This window comes from Glarea lozoyensis (genome assembly GCF_000409485.1).
Source record: "Glarea lozoyensis ATCC 20868 chromosome Unknown GLAREA4, whole genome shotgun sequence".
Classification (NCBI taxonomy): domain Eukaryota; kingdom Fungi; phylum Ascomycota; class Leotiomycetes; order Helotiales; family Helotiaceae; genus Glarea; species Glarea lozoyensis.
The window spans coordinates 1,766,899-1,788,837 of record NW_007360999.1 but is presented as its reverse complement, the minus strand read 5'-3'; the positions used below and the strand labels follow the sequence as shown (position 1 = coordinate 1,788,837).

General features: G+C 46.7%; 8 protein-coding genes across 8 annotated transcripts; 5 read left to right on the top strand and 3 right to left on the bottom strand.

The window, feature by feature from the left end:
- Positions 1-357: 357 nt before the first annotated feature.
- On the top strand, positions 358-930 carry GLAREA_09951 (alpha/beta-Hydrolase; the record flags this gene model as incomplete). Its single annotated transcript, XM_008086547.1, has 2 exons — positions 358-659; positions 720-930. 2 exons carry the CDS (start codon positions 358-360, stop codon positions 928-930), a joined length of 513 nt encoding a protein of 170 aa, XP_008084738.1.
- Positions 931-1,369: 439 nt separating this feature from the next.
- GLAREA_09950 (S-adenosyl-L-methionine-dependent methyltransferase) lies at positions 1,370-2,978 on the top strand (the record flags this gene model as incomplete). The annotated part of the gene is made up of 5 exons (XM_008086546.1): positions 1,370-1,739; positions 1,841-1,967; positions 2,025-2,206; positions 2,298-2,407; positions 2,466-2,978. 5 exons carry the CDS (start codon positions 1,370-1,372, stop codon positions 2,976-2,978), a joined length of 1,302 nt encoding a protein of 433 aa, XP_008084737.1.
- Positions 2,979-3,564: 586 nt separating this feature from the next.
- GLAREA_09949 (MFS general substrate transporter) lies at positions 3,565-5,235 on the bottom strand (the record flags this gene model as incomplete). The annotated part of the gene is made up of 1 exon (XM_008086545.1): positions 3,565-5,235. One exon carries the CDS (start codon positions 5,233-5,235, stop codon positions 3,565-3,567), a length of 1,671 nt encoding a protein of 556 aa, XP_008084736.1.
- An 834-nt stretch (positions 5,236-6,069) lies between these two features.
- On the top strand, positions 6,070-8,388 carry GLAREA_09948 (Zn2/Cys6 DNA-binding protein; the record flags this gene model as incomplete). Its single annotated transcript, XM_008086544.1, has 1 exon — positions 6,070-8,388. One exon carries the CDS (start codon positions 6,070-6,072, stop codon positions 8,386-8,388), a length of 2,319 nt encoding a protein of 772 aa, XP_008084735.1.
- Positions 8,389-10,654: 2,266 nt separating this feature from the next.
- GLAREA_09947 (MFS general substrate transporter) lies at positions 10,655-12,817 on the top strand (the record flags this gene model as incomplete). The annotated part of the gene is made up of 5 exons (XM_008086543.1): positions 10,655-10,672; positions 10,740-10,990; positions 11,057-11,187; positions 11,238-11,972; positions 12,021-12,817. 5 exons carry the CDS (start codon positions 10,655-10,657, stop codon positions 12,815-12,817), a joined length of 1,932 nt encoding a protein of 643 aa, XP_008084734.1.
- Positions 12,818-15,000: 2,183 nt separating this feature from the next.
- On the bottom strand, positions 15,001-15,807 carry GLAREA_09946 (P-loop containing nucleoside triphosphate hydrolase; the record flags this gene model as incomplete). Its single annotated transcript, XM_008086542.1, has 4 exons — positions 15,001-15,066; positions 15,118-15,496; positions 15,560-15,679; positions 15,788-15,807. The coding sequence occupies 4 exons, from the start codon at positions 15,805-15,807 to the stop codon at positions 15,001-15,003; spliced, it is 585 nt and encodes a 194-aa protein (XP_008084733.1).
- A 1,470-nt stretch (positions 15,808-17,277) lies between these two features.
- On the top strand, positions 17,278-17,984 carry GLAREA_09945 (uncharacterized protein; the record flags this gene model as incomplete). Its single annotated transcript, XM_008086541.1, has 2 exons — positions 17,278-17,445; positions 17,508-17,984. 2 exons carry the CDS (start codon positions 17,278-17,280, stop codon positions 17,982-17,984), a joined length of 645 nt encoding a protein of 214 aa, XP_008084732.1.
- Positions 17,985-18,663: 679 nt separating this feature from the next.
- GLAREA_09944 (ATP-dependent DNA ligase DNA-binding protein) lies at positions 18,664-21,629 on the bottom strand (the record flags this gene model as incomplete). The annotated part of the gene is made up of 5 exons (XM_008086540.1): positions 18,664-19,200; positions 19,248-20,013; positions 20,062-21,244; positions 21,297-21,517; positions 21,604-21,629. 5 exons carry the CDS (start codon positions 21,627-21,629, stop codon positions 18,664-18,666), a joined length of 2,733 nt encoding a protein of 910 aa, XP_008084731.1.
- Positions 21,630-21,939: the final 310 nt, after the last annotated feature.

Below are 21,939 nucleotides of genomic sequence, written 5' to 3'. Positions count from 1 at the left end.
GGCACGGGAGTAGCACCGCTGATAGAAGGTTCTGGTCCAGGTCACGTAGCGACTTTCTCGACTCTGGCGGCAGCTGAACAAGCGGGAGCGGAGTTGCTGCAAGTCCTAGGAATTCCCACCATCGCAGAACTCAGAGAATTGCCTGCCGAGAAGATCATAGGTACATTCTTGCCCCGTGCTTATGGGCCATGGAAAGCAGATCTGTGGCCTTATCCCACCAGCTTGAGCGTATTCGATACTGCGACCGCCATCGTTGACAACCATGTTCTTCCCGAATCACCGCTGGCAGCTCTACTCTCAGGCACCACAGCAGACGTTCCGCTGCTGGCTGGCCACGTTGGTAACGAAGCATCTGGAATGCCGTCATTGAAGTCGTTAGCTGAGTATCATACCTATGTGGAGGCCACTTTCCAAGAACAAGCCAAAGAGGTGCTGTGTTTGTATCCCGCGGCCACGGATACGGAGGTTCAGAGGGCAACATCCCAGCTTCTTGCCGACCAATGCTTTGTCTGGCCAACATGGACTTCTGCGCGGCTGCAAATCAAGAACTTGAAGTCACAAGCGTGGTATTATAAGTTTCTTGCAGCGCCGATAATTCCACAGGACTTGGATGTCATCGAGAAGAAGCATGCCGGCGCCTTTCATGGTGTCGGAGTAGCGTATGCATTTGGCAACCTTGATTCGTGGCAGCCACTTTGGGACTGGAATGATTCTGATAGAGCGCTTTCGAAGGATTTTTTGGGTGCTTTGGTACGATTCTTGCAAACTGGAAGCCCCAGTGATGCTGATTCCTGGCCCGCCGTGGACGCAAATGGAGGTCTGATCATGAACTGGGATTCCAACTCCTCCAAGGTAAAACCATCAGGAGAACGTCTAAATAAAATATCGATGTTTTGGGATACATATTATGGGATCAAAGGAGACATCTAGAATGATTTGTAGTAGATTTTGAAAGACTCGCTTAAGTTTCAGGGGCTAGCTCAAGTGGACTTTTGACTTATAAGTTCATCTGTAGACAAGATTCGACCGCTTAAGTAGAACATTGGATTCATACCAGGCCTGATAAATAATATTTCAGCTTTAATAGCACTTTAATGTCACGATTATTCGACTTCAATGTGCTGTTGCGGAACGTTCAAAGTTTGTTTGAGTCTAAACCTACCAAGCATGACTACAGCAAACCCAAACGCGCAGCACTTGCAGCGTAGCCCCACTCAGGTGCTCGAGCATTTTAACTTTCAAAGAAGTCTTACCGTGGATTTAACACTTTTAGTCTGGAGTTTCCGGCAATTCTTACCTATATAAACCTTGACAGTTGCTCTTGTTGTGCATTCATGAAGCTTTATCCCCAACCCATCATTGATATCAAATGTCTTCCACTACGGAGAACGCATCTATCCTGGCTCTCGCCGAGGGCATTCTCTCCAACACCAAATCGCTCATCGAGCAACTCAATGCTTCCAACACCGCTCTCCCAACGTTCTCAGCCACATCTCAAGCCCTACCTACTACGCCCGATTTTCAAGCGTTGCAAATCCGGCTCAAGGCGCAGCTCGAAGATTTGCAGCTTCTCGTAAGCGGGCCGGCGAGCTTCTATCGGCATTTTCTCGTCCGTGGCTATGAGATCGCCACCTTTCAGCTCGCGCTGGACTTTGAGTTTTTCACGATCGTGCCGTCCAAGGGATCCATCTCTGTTGAAGATCTGGCAGAGCAAGCGGGTCTGGATGTAGACCGCACAGGTATGCAGATTCAAAGGAATTCGCGAGTCTTACAAATTTTCGCAAGAATGATGACCTTTCAAATATATTGAATACAAAGTGCTAACTTAAAATCTGTGAAGGCCGTTTGATGAGGATGTTGATCACACAACGATTTTTCACGGAACCCAATCCTGGATTCTTCTCTCATAATAGCTTCTCGATAGCATTACAAAAGGACGAGGAGATAAGGTCTATGGTCCATTTCTCGTAAGTTTCTTTCCCATTGTCTCTGGTTTTCGGCATGTGGTTAACGCAGTGGTGAAGTTTCGACGAGATTCTCAAGGCGTGCGCCGAGTCAGGTGCGGCTATCAAGGCGGATCCTTATAACAGTGATGGTTTACACTGTCCATTCTACAAGCGCTTTGGTGTACCCATCTTTGACTACTATGAGAAGAACCCACAATATGCTGGACGCTTCGCGAAGGCTATGGCTGGATGGGTGAAGAGTGAGTGCTTGTATCTTTTTACCATTTGTATAAATGTATCTGAGTAGATAGTCTTGCTCGGGAAGTATAAAGCTAATGCGATTGGATAAAGTGGCAAATAACTCGACCGATACAGCAAACGGTTACTCATGGGCAGATCTCCGAGGAACGGTTGTAGATATGGGCGGTGGCAGCGGGCACGTGTCTGTTGAATTGGCTCAAGTATGTATATTTCTATCACTGGACATCTCTATGAAATGCGAACTTCTGACACGACCAGGCCTTCCCACATCTTTCGTTTGCAGTTCAAGACGGTGATGGCACCATGCTAGCGCTCGGCCCTAAGCTCCTTACTCCAGACCTCAAAGACCGTATCTCTTTTACCCAAGCCAGCTTTTTTGAGCCGCAAAAGCATCTTGGCGCCGCCGCGTACTTAATCCGGCAGTGCACTCATAATTGGGCAGATGCCGATGTCGTTAGGATTTTCAAATCCATGGTTCCAGCTCTCGAGGGGTCGGCCCCAGGTACGCCTTTTCTAATCAATGACATGATATTGCCCGAGCCAGGAACAACGATCGAGCGTATCTGGGAGCGTGAGAGACGACATGTGGATATGGTGATGTTGGTGTGCTATGGGTCAAAGGAGCGGACTGTTAAGGAGTTTGATAAGCTGTTGAAGGAGGCAGATGAGAGGTTTGTCATTAAGAATGTGCATAATGAGGATCATGGAGCGCTAGGAATGATTGAAGCTTATCTGAACCATGGGACAAACGGTACTAATGGCACACACTAGAGGGTGCTGCAGTCTCTTAAACCATAGTTTCAGGGCGGAGACGTAGGTACAATAAACTTTGCGATATTATGACTTTGCAATGCAGGGTATCTCAACTTGACATTCTGAGATAGCTCATAGAAATATGCCCTCGTTTAAACTCTTGTATTTGTTTCTATTTAGAAGCATACACCGTAATACATGTTTTACATTTGAGGTGTAAATGATGCACAAAGTTTAATCAAATAGCCGACTTCCCACATGAATCTCGTGAATGAAACAGTGTGATAGAAATTGCATGATAGGTGCATTGACGGTTAGTTAAAGAGAGTATTTGAAAACATTCGCAGGGCGGACTGCACATGTGATACAAGGGATACAATTGGTGCAATGCGGGTATAAATTACAAAGCGAGATATCTGATTAAACTAAAGTTTTATTCACACAGTGAAATGTAAATAGTTCTACATACAGGCAAATTAAAATAGAATTGCTTTTTCGTTTTACCCTGTTTACATAGCGCTAGAAGTGACATGTGCTCCATTGATACTTGCCCACTCCTTCTCACCCCCATAAGATCCCTGGGTTCACCCAGTGAATCAACTCTTTATGCGGCAACTACACCAGCTGCGGCGCCAAATAATTTCTCACGTCGCAAAATGAGGCTCGTGACAGCGACAAGAGCACCAGCAGCGATGGTAAGAGCATATGTAGTGCTAATAGCGTCAACAATTGCGCCAATAACGCGGGTCCTAAGATCTGGGGAGAGGCTTTTCACAAGGTCTGAGCCAACTCCTAAGACGGCGGCATGAATCTCACCCAACGGAACGTCAGGCAAGATCTGCTGTATCTTGTCTGTGCTATTGTTGAGGAGGACGGCGTTGGCGATAGCTAAAGCAATAGTGATGCCAAGAAACTGAGCCAGCGTCATGAAGCCGATAGCAGATCCGATGTTCTCCGGCTTCACAACGGCGGGTGTGACAGAAAAGGGTGCCTGGAAGAACATCCCTACTCCAGAACCGAGAAGAATTGAGAAGCCGTAAATTTTAGCGGTTGAAGTGTCTTGGTCGACGATGAACATCAGGGCGGAGCCGATGACAACGAAAATGCCGCCTACCAAGAACCACGGCATATAGTAGCCCAACTTGGCCATTAAACCGCCGTTCATGAAGGTAAATACAACCAAGAAGACGATAAAAGGAAGTAGTCGAATACCAGCTTTGAGTGCACTATCCCCACGGGTGAGTTGGAAGAATAGAGGTATCATGTAAATTGGCACGAAAGCGGCCGCACCTCCTGCTGCTGTTGAGCTGAAAAGAATCAGGACTGTACGAGACTTGAAGAATTGTACTGGGATAAGGCGTCTCCCTTCCGAGGTGAAGATGTTGAATACTTGTTGAACAGCCAGGACAGCAAAAAGTACGCCGGAAACAACAAACAGAGCAATGATGCGACCCGAACCCCAGGGGTAGGTGATACCTCCCCAGTTGATTGCCATAACAAAAGATGTAAGAGCTCCGGCCTGTATCACAATGCCAAAGTAATCCATCTCAACGACCCGTTGCTTGATAGTGGCTCCAGCGTGAAGGTCATTGCTTGGAAGTACGAATAGGTAAAAGGGAGCACAGACAGCCCCAATAAAAAGGTTCAAGTAGAAAGCCCAGCGCCAGCCTCCTGAAGATTCGTTAAAGGCGCCGCCGACAACTGGACCCAGGACAATGCCGATACCCCAAAAGAGCCCAGTCATTGAGTTGTATACTGGACGTTCGGCCATAGTGGTTGTAAGTGCAATGTTCGTCATAAGTCCGTTATAGAGGCCAGCACCGCCAAAGCCAGCAATCGCCCGTCCTACGATCAGGACGTTCATGCTAGGCGCAGCACCACAGATAGCAGAGCCGACTTCAAAGAGGATGATGGTGAAAATGTATAACCACTTCGCGTTGAAATGGGTATAGGCGCGGCCCCAGAATAAGTTGGAAGCCGTGGCGCAGAGCAAGAAAGCAACACTCAGCCATGGCAGCTTCTGAATCTCTCCAAATTCTTCGACGAGGACCGGTTGGAGGTCGGCAATGACAGTGGCATCGAGAGCATACAAGAAGCCCGAGAACAATAGAGAACCCATGGTACCCGCCCATTTCCAGCCGTGGATATTGCGAGGTGAAACTTCTGTGGGGGCGGCATCCTCAACTCCTGGGTGGTCCTGTTTCTCTTCATTGATAGAGCTGTCGAGAGGTGATGGAGTGGTATCTCCATGCGGTTCCTGGCCGTCGAGCGTCATGCTTGTATACTAGATTCCGAGATAGTTGCCGTTTCGATTGATGATACGGATCAAGCGACTGCTTGAGAAAGAGACGTAGTAGAGGTGCGAATCGTGTGATACGAAGTAAGAAAGGTAAAGAGTCCAGACTTGAGACTTGAAAGAGGCGTAGAAAAGGCGTCGACGGACGGATCTAGTATGATGATAGATGGATGAAATAAATTCTTATCATTTCTATGCAAGGAGAATAATGTAATGGTCTTGGTTTGGTTTGTCATGATACTATAGCAAATCTCCGCTCGGCGGAAGTTCATGAAGAGAGCATCTTTGTTTGCGAGAAGCTAGCCCAACCGAGTATCCGTCGCCAACGTGGAATCCGTCACTTAAATATTCGCCTGGTCATATCTGATCAGGTCAAGATCTACACATTTCGGGACATAATGCACAAAAACAAATGCATCAGTGATGTCGTTCAAAATAGGCACACAGCACCGAAGGTCTTGCCTAATCGTAAGTAAAGGGAATTGCGAATTGGGTAAGAAGATGAAGCCGATCACATTAGATCTTGTTTACAATAGCAACAGTGTATTTGTCTAGGCTTAATGGGGCAAATTAAACAAAGCAGTCAACTACCTAGGTACTCCGCCGCTCGGAGAAGCGTGTGATTGGCCGATTCCAACCACAGTCACTCCGCCGTACGGAGGAACATATTTTTTATCCAATTACGGCAACAACTTAAGCGAGCCATAGAAAGCGCCACAACGCAACGGCGGAACAGATGCATCCATTCTCCTCCTTTCAACTTGCTTACCCATATGCTTCATAAAGTCGCGGGCTTTCTCTCCGCCACGCAGCATGGGCGATGTATTTCCTTCAGCGGTGAACGCACCTCCCACAAACACGCCAGCTATGATGACTCCCTCAGGCATCGACGACGAGCAGGACGTCTCGGCGAAACGGAGGAAGATCCGGAAAGGCACGCAATCTTGCTGGGAATGCAAACGGCGCAAAATCCGATGCCTTTTTTTGTCAGCCGAAGATACTGCCTGTGTCGGCTGTCGGCGCCGACGGGTACCCTGCATCAGTCAAGAGGTTGAGGTGCCGATGCTCGAAGACGTAGCTGGAGTAAAAGCAAGAGACAGAGACAATAGGCACCTCGTTCAACGTATGGCAAGGGTTGAAGTCCTGTTGGAGGACTTTTTCGCTGGCAAAGTTGCACTTCCCTCTGTACCGGTTGAAAGAAACCTCACTCAATATCAAGAACAACACCAAGGTCATCAAGTTCGCACAGATGAAGATCCGTCGGCCCCGGCATCAACACCAGCAACTCGATCACTACCCCGAAATGGGTTCTTACCCAAAGAACCACGGCAGCCAGCCAGTGTCCCAAATATTCGGCAACCAACTTCAATTCCATCACTCGCCTTATCAAACCCGCACTCAATAGCACTTCATCATCTATTTGCTGCCTTTCCGGCCAAAGAAGATGCCAAGATTCTGCTCAGAGAGGGCTTTCGGGCCTCGCTCTACACCGAAACGCTCACCACTCAACCGCATAGCAAGTTAACACTCGAAACCCTTGCCGCTCCTCTCTCCATCCCCGAGCTTCCGAGTCCAAGTATCCACCCGGTTCTTTTGGCTAAGCGTATGCTCTTATTTGCAATCACTTTACAAAGTCCGGGTGGTGAAGAATTGCTCGCTCTTTCTGAATCAAGAAGCGTGCTCAAGAGCCGCTTGGTCACAGCTGCCACGACATGGGTAACGACTAAGGAAGAGATGCACGGCACCGTCGAAAGTCTGGTTTGTATCATGCTAGAAGGTATATATGAGATTAACTCTGGCAATCTCCGACGAGCTTGGGTTGTAAATCGCAGGGCAATGACAGTTGCCCAACTTATAGGACTGCACCGGACCCCTATGCCACCACTGAAACGCATCGATCCAGAGTTTGATGCTAAGCCAGACTTCATGTGGTTCCGCATTGTGTATATGGACCGTTATCTCAGCTTGCTACTTGGTCTACCTCAAGGCTCGACTGATGTGGGTATGAGTGCCCCATCGGCTCTGCGAAACGAACCACCGCTTGGTAGATTCGAGCGACTCCTCACAGTCGCTGCGTCGCGCATCTTGGAACGCAATGCAAGTTCATTTGTCCCAGCCGACACCACCACAACTCAATTAATCGACTCGGAGCTACTGAGTATATCGCAGAGTATGCCGGCAAGCTTTTGGCATCCGGTGTATTACCACAACCTAACTCCAGGGTCACCAGAAACTCTATTAGAGACATTACGCCTAGCAGCCCAGGTCAACTACTATGGCCTATTGGTTCAGCTCCACCTACCGTATATCGTGCGGATAGGAGATAATACTGTACATGAGTACTCCAAGATGACTTGCGTCAATGCCAGCCGGGAGATCATTAGTCGATTCATCGTGCATCGCAGCTTCAACCCCATGTCATCTTGCTCGCGGCCTGTGGACTTCTTCGCTCTCTTAGCAGCAATGACACTCCTGCTTGCTCACATCGATGCCTACCATCACCGTCAAACCGTCAATTTTCTCGCCCACCAGCGCGTCAGTGATCGGGCTATGCTCGAGCAAGCCCTCGAAAAGATGGATGCCATCAGCAAAACCAACAAAGACGTAGTCACCGAGCAGAGCGCGAAACTGGTCCGTCGCCTCCTCGAAATCGAGGCAGACGCCGCTCAGGGGAGTAATTATACTGCCCGGACATATGATGGAGATGAGAGCGACAAAGGGGATGAAGAGCTCCGCCTGCATATCCCGTACCTCGGCGTCATCAAAATCACACGCCAGGGCCCGATCTCTTGTGAGCCGCATCCGACATTTCAGGCTGAGTCCTCATCACTGACCACACCATTCCCGTCTTGCCCTCATGCGCCTGAACAGTCGCTCGGTCAATCCGCGTTTTCAGGTGATCAACCTCAAACCGGTCACGAACAGCCTATGTTACAATACCACAATGTCAATAACATCACCTTGGAATCACAAAATTGTTTACCGGCAATCGCTGCTGGTGTCGACGACTGGGCCTTCCAGGGCGTCGATATGGCCTTCTTTGATAGCTTAATGAAAGGTATAATATCAACAGATTCGGCGGGTTTGGAGCAGGGTTTTACTGAAGATGGGATAATAGGGGGTGGAGGGTGAAGAAAGAGTTGACCTGGATGTATAATAAAGATATCATATAACACCTACCATCCCAATGCTCGCTTAGTCGTCCGTGGCGTAGATGAATATGGTTGTCAAGCGCATAAGATCAAGATCTCTCTGGCATTCGATGGTTTTAACTGTCATAATCGTCCGTGTAGCGCTTCCTTCTGCCAAGCGAGATATTTCTCGGTGACAGGAGCTTCAGGTTTCTTGGACGAATGGAATGATTTCCTCTCCATCCTCCTGTTGACAAACAACAGACAAATCAATCCCTTCGATTAAGGCAGCTGCTCCGGAATCTCTTATTCAGCACAAGAAAACAACATGTCTCTAACTCTTGGGGTCGTTCGCGAAATTGTTCCCCAAAGACTTGAGTAGAATGTTCCGAGATACCCTATCACACCTATTCAGGTCATCAATGGCGATGAAGTCGCTACGATAGGGTTACCTAAATAGTTGCAAAACTCTTTTAATCATTTGAATCTCTCGCTGTTTAAGAATTCTCAAGAAGCTCGGCTTGGTTGTAATATCCGATTGATATTTTTCACATGTAAGGAACTGTTCAACGAACGACTAGAGCAGAGTGCATCTAGACAACTTGGCCAATCTCGTCGTCCCGGCAATAATAATGGTGTTCTCTCGCTGAGATACCCGCTGTTTGGGTTCGGAACCAAGATTCTGCAACTCGATACAATACTTGCTCTGCTGCCTCATTTATCCAATACGAAACCACTTCGCAACTAAGGTGAGATTGGAAAACACCTAAGAAATACTAGAGTTTAAAGATATCGATTCATTATTCAAGAGCATAGCTTTAATGTCCTCGAGTATCTCTCATTTCGCTTTGTGAACAAGTTTGCGGAATTTTTCAGCAGATTTCAAAATCTCTGACAATGTTTGTACAACGATAGTTTTTCAGAACCCTTCCATGAATAGCATTGCTCCGTTCTTAGTCAAGGATTCAAATGCGACATGAGGAAACCAAAGAAATTCTGACATACCAAATAGAACTTGAACACGCGACGTACAAAATGTTTGTGTCAGGTTAGCAGAAGCCAGCACCAGTGTCTGACACAATTCTCTGCGCACCCCAAATATTTATCAGCGAATAACTCACCACCACAACCTAATATTAGATATCTGAGATCACAGTACTAATTCTTGGGTCTTAGGCTATAGTCCAAGAGAAGAGGGTATGTTGAAAAAGTTGTTGTATTAATAATTGTTAGTTGCGATTTTGGACTGCGCAGAGAATTGTGTCAGCCACTGGTGCAGCATCGCGTGAATCTACTTTAACCGCTCCTACCGACGCAAGAGATTCAAGCCTTCGATTGGATAAGGAAGCGACAGACGCATCTTTCACCCTACATAAATTATACCCCCTCTATCTTCACGTTTCTATTTCTACTTAAAATAGAAGGACATGTGTTAGCGATCTACGGTGGAATCTCCAGGCTCGTATTATCGAGCACTGGCGATGTCAGATAAAAAATAGCTAAAAGCTTAAGATGTTAAATACAGTCAGTCTTTTTCTTTACTATTGTAGTGTCCATAAGGCTTCAAATGGAGAGGTCCCCTAGTTACTCTCTAAATTGCAGCATAATAAGCTTATATTAGGAACCGGAGTAAGTTAAACGGAGTATCCAATTATTAGGCTTGATTCTACAAAAAGTTGAAGTCTGTATATTGAACAATTCAATAGTCGTACTAATTACTAGCACTTTGTATTTAACTATCCTATTATTATTAGTATATTAAAAGGTCCCGCTCCTACTATTGGACACACGCAGCCCCGCGGTTGTAAACGGGGGATCTATAATGTTTGATAAACACAGAAATAGATATAATTTATGTCATAAACATCCTCCTCTAACAACATTTCGACAAATTAACTTCTAAGAACTCGATTTTCGATCTGATAAGATTAGATAATCGTATTCGTTCCATCCAGGTTCTCGCCAAGATTTCAGGGTTGCAATCGGGTACCAGCGCGAGTAACCTTAAATCTGCGAGGAACCGTGTTTCAATTTCCATGTCTTCGATGAATATCTACGATTTCCCTTTTACGGTATTATATCTTACAAATTCCTTATTCTTAAATCCATAGTAATATTCGTACGAAGGGCTGTTTTCTCTCATCTAGGTCAAGATCGTCTGTACAAGCCAAGCTAGTACACGCTGTGCCGCGTTCCCCATCATTTCGTCATACCCTTGCCCCTCGGATTCGGGGACCTTCACCACGTCAAACTCGTACCTTACGAAAATGGCCGGCTCAAAACCCGTCATCATTCCGTGGTGAATTCAAATCGCTAGGCCTGAAAATTTCGAATCTGATAAATTCTTATCAGATCATCAGATTAGATCGCAACATCGTCAACCACCACACACGTGGGAATACAAGATCGATGGATTCGTCACGCGTTCTCGAGCCTTCCTCTCAAGATGGATTGCAGAAAGACGTGCAATTCTCAGAAGGTCACGATGCGGAATCCGAGAGCAGTGGCCATTCCACGTCTGCTAGTGCTCAAGCGGGTGTGAAGAATATCGAAGCGGTTTCTATGACATGGACGAAATGGGGGTTGATCGCTGCTTATGCTAGGTAAGATCTCTGATTTATTTCCAAATGAAGAAGTATTCGGAAACTGTACTCATTTTTGGATTTTAGTATCTTTTTAATGGCTTTTACGACTTCCCTCGAGGGCCAGGTCGTGCAATCACTTTCCGTGTTTGCTACTAGTTCGTTCAAAAGCCATTCTCTGATTTCCACGGTTTATGTTGTGCAGGGTGTTGTAAATGGTATGTCTATCCAAAAATTCCCTCTCAATTACTCTAACATTTCTTTTTAGCTGTAATCAAACCACCAATGGCCAAAGTCGCAGATGTGTTCGGCCGTCTAGAGGCATTTACCTTCAGCGTCTTCCTGTACATCCTAGGCTACATCCAGATGGCCACCTCCAACAACGTAGAATCGTTCGCAGCAGCGCAGATCTTCTACTCGGCAGGCTCAACCGGACTCCAGATTCTCCAACAAATATTCATTGCGGATACGAGTGATCTTCTGAACCGTGCTCTGTGGTCAAGTTTACCGGATATTCCGTTCTTGATCACGGTGTGGATTGGTTCTATTATCGGAAATGCAATTCTGAATACGACGACTTGGAGATGGGGGTATGGGATGTGGACGATTATAATTCCCGCTATGTTCCTACCGTTGGCATTGACTTTGTTCATCAACGGTCGAAAAGCCAAGAGATTAGGTCTCACATCTCCAGGACCATGGAAAGGACTTGGGCCTCTCCGAGTCATCAAGGATTTGTTTTTCGAGCTTGATCTAGGAGGCATCATACTCCTCAGTGCGGCATTTGCTTTAATACTGGTTCCTCTCACTATTGCAACCAGAGCATCAGGAGGATGGGGAAATGGGAGCATCATTGCTATGATTGTTCTCGGATTCATCTGCTTCATCGCTTTTCCTATCTGGGAGTCTACAAAGAAGCTTTCTCCAAAACCTCTCATTCCGCTATATCTCCTCAAATCTCGCACGTTCAGCGCAGGTTGTGGAGTTGGCTTCTTCTACTTCAGTACGTTCTTCTTCTACACTCAGAATATGTAATGCTAATACATCGCAGTGGTATTCTACCTATCAGTCCAACCATACTTCTACTCCTACCTCCTCGTTGTCCAAAACAAATCCGTCACCGCAGCAGGTCACATAACCCAAACCTTCTCCTTCACCAGCACCGTCGCTTCAATCATCATCTCCTTCATAATCAAATACACCAAATACTACAAACCCTTCGTCGTCGCCGGCTCGCTCATATACCTCATGGGTATTGGTCTTATGATTCGATACCGCTCCATCGGCGCATCAACCGGCTCCATAGTCGGCACGCAAATCGCAGTCGGTATAGGTGGTGGAATGTTAAACGTCCCAGCCCAGATCGGAGTCCAAGCCTCAACAGACCATCAACACGTCGCAATCGCCACTGCCGTCTTCCTAACTTGCGTCGAGCTCGGCGGGGCCGTCGGATCCGCCATCTCAGGCGCCGTGTGGTCTCGAAACATCCCTACAAAACTAAACGCCTACCTACCCGTCGAGAATCGCGTCAACGCGACAGCAATCTACAACAACATCAATCTAGCGCTCGATTATCCCGTGGGTACTCCGGCGCGCGATGCGATCAACCAGGCGTACCAGGAGACGATGCATATCCTGCTCATTATCGCGGTTTGTGTCACGGTTCCGTTGATCTTGCTCTCGCTGCTGATGCGGAATTACAAGCTGGATGAGATGAAGCAGCAGGTTAAAGGTAGGGTTATTGGTGGGAGGATTGAGACGGGGAGTGATGGGGTGAGGAAGCAGAGTGTTAGGAGACGGTGGTGGAAGTGGAGGGGGTCGAGGGAGAGTGCACCGGCGCAGATTTGATGCTTCTGGGGTGGAATAAAATGAGTGGTATCTAGACTTACATGGCTGGATTAGATGAAATTCTAGATGAGAGTTTTAACTAAATTCCATTGTCGTCTTGAGGACAAAGTTTCCCGCCATCCAACTACGAGATTACCTGTGCCAACAATCGTCAAAGAACGAAATCACTATACGACGACTGCTCTACGATCTTGAATTTCGAACGTAATGCCAGAAAATTCGTGAATGCAACCTGATAAATCTTCAATGACTAAGTACATACAACGATTGATCCATCAACATATCAAGTAGCAAACACCACGTGAATTATGATTAACAACCAACCAAGCGTTGCGTCACTGCCAAACAAGACCGTGGAATTAGGTACCAACTGCTGAAGTTAAAACTTACCATTTTCACCACCCTACAACACATTCTGACTAGGTCATCTGAACTTATTTGAGAAGCTGATGGGATTACTCTGATTGCAAGTCTAGTAGTTTTTACAGTAGAAATTGTTAGTACGTATTAAATGATTTCCCTGATTTCTGAGAACCGCCAAACTACTTACCTACCCTAACATGAAACAACCCAAAAAATATCGTCGTGATAATGAGATGACTATTTAATTACTAAACTAAAATACAACATCCAATAAAACTCTAGGTAGTGAGCAATTTACCATTCTATCAGCCAACAGGAAAAAAGGTAGCAAGTCGGACTATATACCCACTTCCAACCATATCACACAACATAAAACCCCCCCTCTCATACCCACAGCAGCCCCAATTATCTATCCCTAGTGAATTAAAGGTCTACTCGAACTACTCAAACTAATCATGAGTAGCTTGAGTTGAGTATGAGTTGAGTTTGAGTAGTAGCCACTAATCAACTCAACTCAACTCATTTGATACACTGTCTAAGACTATTCCCCTGAACGATACAGAAAGCAAGACCATCAACTCACCTTCTACCCGCGAAATAGAAACACAAAGAATCGAGGGATCAGTCTAGCAAAATAACCAGGAACTTAGCATCATCGAATCAACCTCTACAATCCTCAGTGAGACCTACCGGCTCTAAAATTACAACCACGAAAAATACAGAAAGAAAACTATCGAGGAGGTCCAAAAGATGGATACAACAACATACCAAATTAACTTCGTTACCCCCCTCCCTCCCTTTCTTCTCGGGGAAGTACCATTCCAGACATCCTGCAAGGCACTATAAATAAAACCTCAGAGCTTCAGTATGCAAATGAAATACTATCAACACTACCACTCAGGTTCCACAATGTCATTTCCCTTGCCCGTCCTCCAACCAAAAATTTCCATGCCTGTGCAATACCTTCTTACCAAGCCACCCGATCATAAAATCAACCCTTCCACGAATGAAATGCGTTCAAGAATCAAATCGAGTAATCCTTCGCAAGTAGTCGCATTGACAGTTGTCAAAACCTATACTCCAAAGTCATTCTTGTTAAGTCGAAGCCTAGGTGGCGGAAAAGTAGACCGTTCTGACGATATTGGAATTTGTTGATTGAGTTCTCATGTTCATTCGTCTCCCCTTTGCGCGGTGGCAGTGAAAAAATTGCATGTTCGAACGAGATTCAGCGAATGATGACATCTTCTATGTCAAAGATAGACTCAAGCCGTTAAGTGTAAAGGAAGGTTAAAAATATCATAAGCAGCAAAAGCAACTAACATCCCCCAGAATCATCCCTTAGTCACAAACAACTATCTCACTCAAACCTTTAGGAGCGCATTCACCTAAACACGCACAACCTACCTCAATACAACAACCTCACTCCCCAAGAAGACCAAGCAACTCCCAGAAAAAAAATCTTATTTCATAACTTCGCTAGAAAAAATGTGTATCGCATGGGGGGTACTATACTATCAATCGCCCTCCTATCGCCGCAGAAAAACAAAGGGGTTTGGGGTTCATCCACCGACAATACATAGGTTTATCCATAAATCCAAATGCCGGAAACCCTTGGTACTTGCCAGAATGGGTAGTTTGTTTCCCCTAGATCTTCTTTCATGTCCTCAGTCCCATTGGAAGAGAGGACTAACAGGTGCAACTTTCCACGCTTCGCGTATGAACGACGGGGGTGGGACGAAGAGGACGAATGAGCATAAAGGGAGTCGGTTGATACGGTACGATATCTAATTTAGGGGAATCTTGTTCAAATGCAGGGACGCTCAAAGTATCAAACACTTGTTGTGCTTCTTTTTGACCTGCGGAGGTTCAAGCGCTGCTACGATTGCCTGAGACAGGAATCAGTTTTGTCTATGCTTGTCACAGAGCGGGCTACTTACCTCGTCGAATACATCCTTTAACTTATATTGAGTCAACGCACTACACTCAACATATTTGACCGCTCCCAATTCCTTGGCCATTCGCTCTCCATCTTCCTTCTTTACCGGTGACATCTTTTGTTTGCTCAATTTTTCTCTAACGCTATTATCATCTCGTAAATCTGTCTGGGTGCCAACGATAAGGCAAGGAACTCCTGGGCAATGGTGGTGGACTTCGGGAAACCATTTCTCGCGTACGTTTTCGAAGGAAGCGGGTGATGTGACGGAGAAGCATACAAGGAAGACATCGGTTTGGGGATAGGAAAGGGGTCGCAGACGATCGTAATCTTCTTGTCCAGCGGTATCGAAAAGGCCGAGAGTATATGGTTCGTCGCCGATCCTGAAGCACAATTAGACCATGCAACCGAATACTATCCATCAATAGAGTCCAGTGATGACATACATTACCGTGACGGCATAATTATCAAAAACGGTAGGAACGTATTCCGAGGGGAACTTGTTTGTGGTGTAACTGATCAGGAGGCAAGTCTTTCCTACAGCACCATCACCGACGACAACGCATCTGAATGAACTCTGTTAGCCGTCTTTTATCTACACCAAATATCTCTCTCGCAGAAAAGAACACCCTTCTGGCGATATCTCCCCCTTCAAGTCCATTGGCCAATCTTACTTTATTGTGGCGACAACCATCTTCCCTTGTGGAATTGAATGTGGAGATCCTGCCACTAGTCGCTTGCCCGCTCTTCTTCCCACGTCGTGCGGTTTTCAAAGGTGGAGGTGGTCGTCGTCGCTTTCGTTCTGTCGAGGTCGAGGTCGAGGTCGAGAGGTCGTCGAAGCTGCGTGGGAGGGGGTTCGTCAAGCAGTACTAAATGGGCGAGGCGGTAGGGGTCACCACGACGATGGATATGGGGGTCCGAGTCTGGGTATTGTAGGGTTTTGATCTAGGATCTGGACTGCCGCTGGGTGCAGGTGAGGCGCGATAAAGGTATGTGGTAGCGCTTTGATGGTGTATACTACGCAGTAGCTAGCACGACCGACGTCCCTATTCGGAATCGGCGTGAAATTGGGTATGCGGGATGCGGCTAAAATGCCAAATCAATGCTTGCACGGCAGCCAGGCCAGCTCAGTCGCAGACAACGATGTGCAAATTCCACGACGTGATGCAACGGGAGATGCAACAGGATACGGCGAGAAGGTGCAACGTTAGCAGAGACAGCGAAGAATGATGTGGTCTAGGGTGAAGATATTGATGCGCAGGCGAGGAAGACGCAGAGGTCTGAGGAGCACAGAGGAGCTTCTGCGGCGCTCTTGACTGGACTCGATCGACTCGACCGAGGAGTATGGAGTCAATGGAATCAAGGCAGGTCCAGGTAAGGCGACGGCGATGGAATGACTGAGGCAGAGAAAGCGGTGGAGCGTGGAGGGCGAGACAATATCGGCTGGTTTGGTGGTGAAGTCGGGGCTTTGATGAGACCAGAGATGGATGTGTCGCAGGGTTGGGGTGTACGTACAACGTTGAGGATCAACGCTAGGGGTGGATCGAAGCAGATCAATAGCTGCGCAGAAAAGAAGAATATAAATGCAGCAAGACTGAGGATGCGATTCTATACCAACATATTCTGGCAATCTTTAGGTGAAGAGCTTTGCGTGAATAACAATCTGGAACAAAGCGTGGAGCTATCGGTCCGTATTGAGGTTGTGAAACGGTGGGGTTTGTGATTGTGTGTAGATGGAGAATTATAGAAGGCGGTGATGACGATACAAGTTTATACACAACGGGCAGAATTGTCTACGATTTGTGCATGTATCCTAGGTGAGACGAGAAAAGAGTGATAGATGATATTGTGATTGAAATTTTCTAAGCGTATAGCAAAAAGGTAGTAGTTTATCGAGGTAATTCTTTCACGAAGTTGTCCCAGCTCGTCCGCTTGCACCTGTACCTAGCACAAAATCCGTACTGACATTACAACACCAGACAAGCCAAAAAACCAGCTCGAATATTCTGTGTGCTATTGTCACCTACAAAGACAATTACTAGCAGTCGCATCATCATTTCCAGCTACCACATAACCTCGACCCCACGTCCGCGTCGACGTCTCGAAGAACCTTAGGATTGAAACTCCCTCTCCATCGCCATACTACAACCCTCTCCTCTGTAGAATGGCAAACGCAGACTTAGCAGAAAACACCGTAGTAGACTCCTACGAAGACCTCACACGCAAGATATCCGCGCACTCCAACACCATTGACGCCTTGTTAGAGCAATATCTAGTGCTCCTCCAAGTCTACACGGAGGAGCAAGCACGATTGCAATCTGCGCAGCAGAAGGTAGGGATATTCTGCAAAGTTTTAGAAAACCTCTGAGCATAGCAATACTAACACCGCCACAGATAAATCAGCACATCGCCCGGGCGCGATTCGAAGGCCAGAGTGTGTCTAGCGACGACTACGATGGGCGGATGAAAGCGTCACGGCTCTGTTATCTCGCGGACGACACGCAAGATTCGAAGATCGAGTATACCATAAAGACAACCGTATCTGCAAGAAAAGACGAGAAGAGCCAGCAGACCTTTGAACAAGCAGACACGTCTGAGAAATCCCCACACCCAAAGGAGAATAACGACCCAGACGAAGATGACAAACAGAAGGAAAACACAAAACAACTCAACCCCCTCCACTGGTTCGGCGCATTCGCAACACAGCCCCTGAAACAAGCGCAGATAATATCGGTTCAGACGGTGGAGGAGACTATACCGAAGATTGTGAGCACGAGTGCGCAGATGGCGGGGTTAGAGGTGGAGATACGACGGGCGAGGAAGTGGAGAGGGAAGTTGCAGATGCGGTTGGATAGGATGAAGGAGGGTTGATGGAGTAGGTGGGAAATGCTGCTTTCGGGAATCTATGGTCGGTATCTGGACATGCTTGCCTAATGTTGATTGCAAGATCTATGTTTCGGGGACTACACTTCGTTATCAATATGGGGATCGCTCTTGTACGATTTGAACACCGAGACCTAGTCGTTGAGTTCAATTTCAAGTCGTCTTGGGTTGCTGCGAATAGGAACGCACCGGGCGATAAGTAAAGCAATATTTGGTTGCTAATGTTGTGGTTCTTGGTGATGTTAAGGGAGGATACCTAGGTAATTGTATGGAATAGCTTGTATCCGCGTTCGACACAGAATAGGGATTAGTGTGGGATCTTTTAAGTCCTTGTGTCGATTCAATCGACAAGATACGCAGGCTGATCGAGGTCAGTAATCCTTTACGCAAGGCCAATCAAGAACGGTCAGAGATTCGAATTCGAGAGGGTTCGAGGACGAGCCTCTAACGTTGAGCCGCCACATAATCTGGTCATCTCAAAGTTGAACGTTGATTCTGTGATTGAATGCTACAAGCCCTCTATAACTAGCCAAACACCTAGCTGAGCAAAGCACATTAATTTACAATGCCATATTTCCCATTGGTATACATCCGTAGCCATCCCAGATCCTCCTAGCACGCAATTTGACAATACTTGCCATACCCCGCCGCATAATCTCCGTCAGTATCAATACTCAAAGTCATCATCAACAGCCGGTCCCTTATTCTTCGTAACACTCTCCTGCTTCCGATACATTTCCGCAACCTGTCTACTGCTCGTTGCCATATCCGGTTTCTTATCATCACGCACTTTGATAAACCGGGGAAATCGCAAACTGATTCCCTTCTCTCCAGATGGATCAACACCTTGTTTGCAACCCGCCTTGTATCGAGGACTCAGTGTAAGATCCGCAGTCTTGACTTCCCACACATACTTAGGCTCGAACCAGACATCCGGTTGATGTTGGTTTCCTGAGCTGTGAGAGTAGAAGGGCTTTGGACGATCGATGACTATTTCCTTCAATTGACTGTGGAGTTCTTCGAGCACTGCTTCTGAAAATCCAGTGCCGATGTTGCAGACGGTCTCGTAGCTGTCGGTGTCAGGGTTGTGGCAGGCAAGAAGAAAGGCACCGTAAACTGATGTGCGTTTTCCTTTGCCATAGTAAGCTCCGAGCACGACAAGATCCAGCGAGTCACCAATGCCAGAAAGGTAATCTTTTTTAATCTAGGACGAATCAGAATTTGATCAGAGTCTTGGAAATTAGAACATACCTTGAGCCAATTCCGACTTCGTTTACTTGGCTCGTAACCACTTTCACTACCGTCCAACATCTTGACCATGAGACCTTCGCATGAAGCTTTGACACTCTCATCAAGAAATAGCTGTATCTCATCGATCTCCCGCCCGTTCATACTTGTTGCAAATCCGAATTCTCCTTCGACAGGGATGAATGCCCCGTGAAGAAGTTCTCGTCGTTCTCTGAGCGACTTTTCGACTACAGCCTCTCCGTTCAAGAAGAGCAGGTCAAATGCAAACACAGTCACCTTGACTTTGACATCCTCAATTTTAACATCCTTCTTCTTGCGGGTCATCAGCTGCTGAAATGGCAGGACTTTCTTTTCAACCGTATCCCAGCCCACAGTCTCGCAATCGAGCACGAAACTTTTGGTGTCTGGTTTGACCCAGGTGTTCAACTTGGCTAAGATGTCTGGGTACTTTTTGGAAAGATCTTCGGAATTTCGAGAGAAGATTGCGGCTATCCCTTCCGAAGTTTTTGACGCACCGGATGTGGCGCCCTTGTATTGCACTGGGGAGTCTTTGGCGACGTAGTGTATCTGGGCTCGCTCCCCGTCATATTTATACTCGCAAGTGAACGTCTGATTTTCAAACCGGTCCAGTACCTCAGTAATAGCTTTAGTAGGTTTTGCCAACATAGGTTTCAAAGGAATTCCAGGTTGCAGTTTACAGTGTTCTGCAAGATTAAAGATACCATGATCCAACATAGCTGGGATGATGACATCGTAGCTTGGTAGATTACTGAATCGGCATTAGTTTTGCAAACATATTCTGCGCGATCTGACTCACCTGAAAACCTGTTTCAGAATAGATTCTCCCTTGGCAAGCTGTTCCGTACTTGGAACTTTTCCTGAACCCTTCTTTTCAATCTCATGGCATACCATGGCTTGACCCAAAGATACCAGCACCGTCTTTTCAGCAAGTCCAAGTCGAAGTTTGCCCTCAAGAAATCGGACTATGAATTTAGCTTCACTTGGGCCCCCTTTGTCCTTTGTGATATCAACTTTTCCTGCCGCATGTCCATCGGCTGCCGCAAGTAGCTTTTTTATTCCATCAACTTTCCGAGCTTGAGCACCATTTCCACTGACTGTGGCAATTCCAAGTAGACCACGATGGACTGCCTGAACTGTCAATGCTTTAGGCTTGAACATTGTTGGTTGATTTGCCCTGCTCTTGACTGCCACAAGACCAAGATCACCGATTTCCTTTTGATCTTGTTTAATGACAGGAAGACTACGACCCGTGGTTTCTCCAATTGCCTTCATAATCAAGGATTCTCCAATCCCCAACTCTACGCCTGCGTAGTCCGCCGCAAGTTTATTGATCATGAGAAGTACTGTCGGAAGCATGTCTCCAGGAGTGAGACGAAGTACTTGGCGGAGAAACAATGAGCAGTGGGCTTGGATAATAAGTCGTTTTGTAGTCATCTCAATGAAAGAAAACGTGGTACACAAAGCTGCGTATGGCACAGGCTCTCCGGGTTTCCAGTCTGGATATGGGTCTTTGGCTTTTGACATTAGTGTTGTCTGCACCTTTTCACGGGCTTTGGCAGCGATCTCGGGCTTCTCGTCTTCAGAATCTTCCTCCTCTTGCTCATTGGTCTCTTCAGCCTCTGATGCAGACTCTGATGCGCTCGCCTCGCGTACTTTGGAGTTGCTTTTCGATGCAACAATTTCCATGACCTCCTCTTCCTCTACTTTCACGGCTTTCTCGGGTTGCTTCTTGGGTTTGTTTGAAGGAGGAGGCATTTTCTTGGTGTCACTTGCCTTTGATTTAGCCGTAGACTTCCTAGCGGACTTGCTCACCACTGGCTCTTCATCTTCTTCATCCTCCTCAACCTTGACAGACCTGCGTGGTCGTTTCAATACAGGCTCGTCATCTTCGTCCGGGTCAACCACTTCCACTTTGGTACCTCGCGATTCGGATGCCTCGTCGTCTTTTACCATCGGGGATCTCGATCGCTTCTTTGTTTCTGCGTTTGAGTATTAGCAAAATACTGCTCGCACTAGCCAGTGGCTATATACCTCTCCGAGATTTAACATTCTCCTTGGTTTCCGCTGATATGTCTTTGCTGATCTTTGACTTAACATCTGAGTCGGAATCCTCTTTCATCTCAACATCTTCCTTAGGGGTGGGCTTTAGACTTGGAGCGGCGCCATTGGTATTCGACTTGGTAGAAAATGCAAGCTTCGATTGCTTGGGGACTTCCTTGGGCGCAGTTCCACTGGGGCTTTTGAAGAACTTGCTACAAGGAACAAGATGATCAGTAAAGTTCCTTACTTGTTGTAGACATGGACCCACCGCAAGGTGGTCTGGGGATCTTTAACATACCCCAATGTAGCCTGTTTTGGTGGCATATTGCACAAGGTTCGCTGAATACAGTTGCGCGTCCAAACGGAGGTGAAGAAGTTTCGGATAGCCACAATGGAGTATATCTCGATCGAAGAATAGAAGATCAGTGTAAACGCAGATGATGAGGTCAGAGATCAAGCAGAGCCCATGGTTTCAATCAGAAGGGAACTAAGTTTAGAGCTTATGATGGCGAAATCGATAAATGATAGTAGTTAGATTCGGACCACTGTATATAGTGATTTAATGGCGCAGGACAATTTGGAGGTAACTTGCATTTATCAGAGTATTTTCCCTTGCGGCGCGTCTGGGTAACGC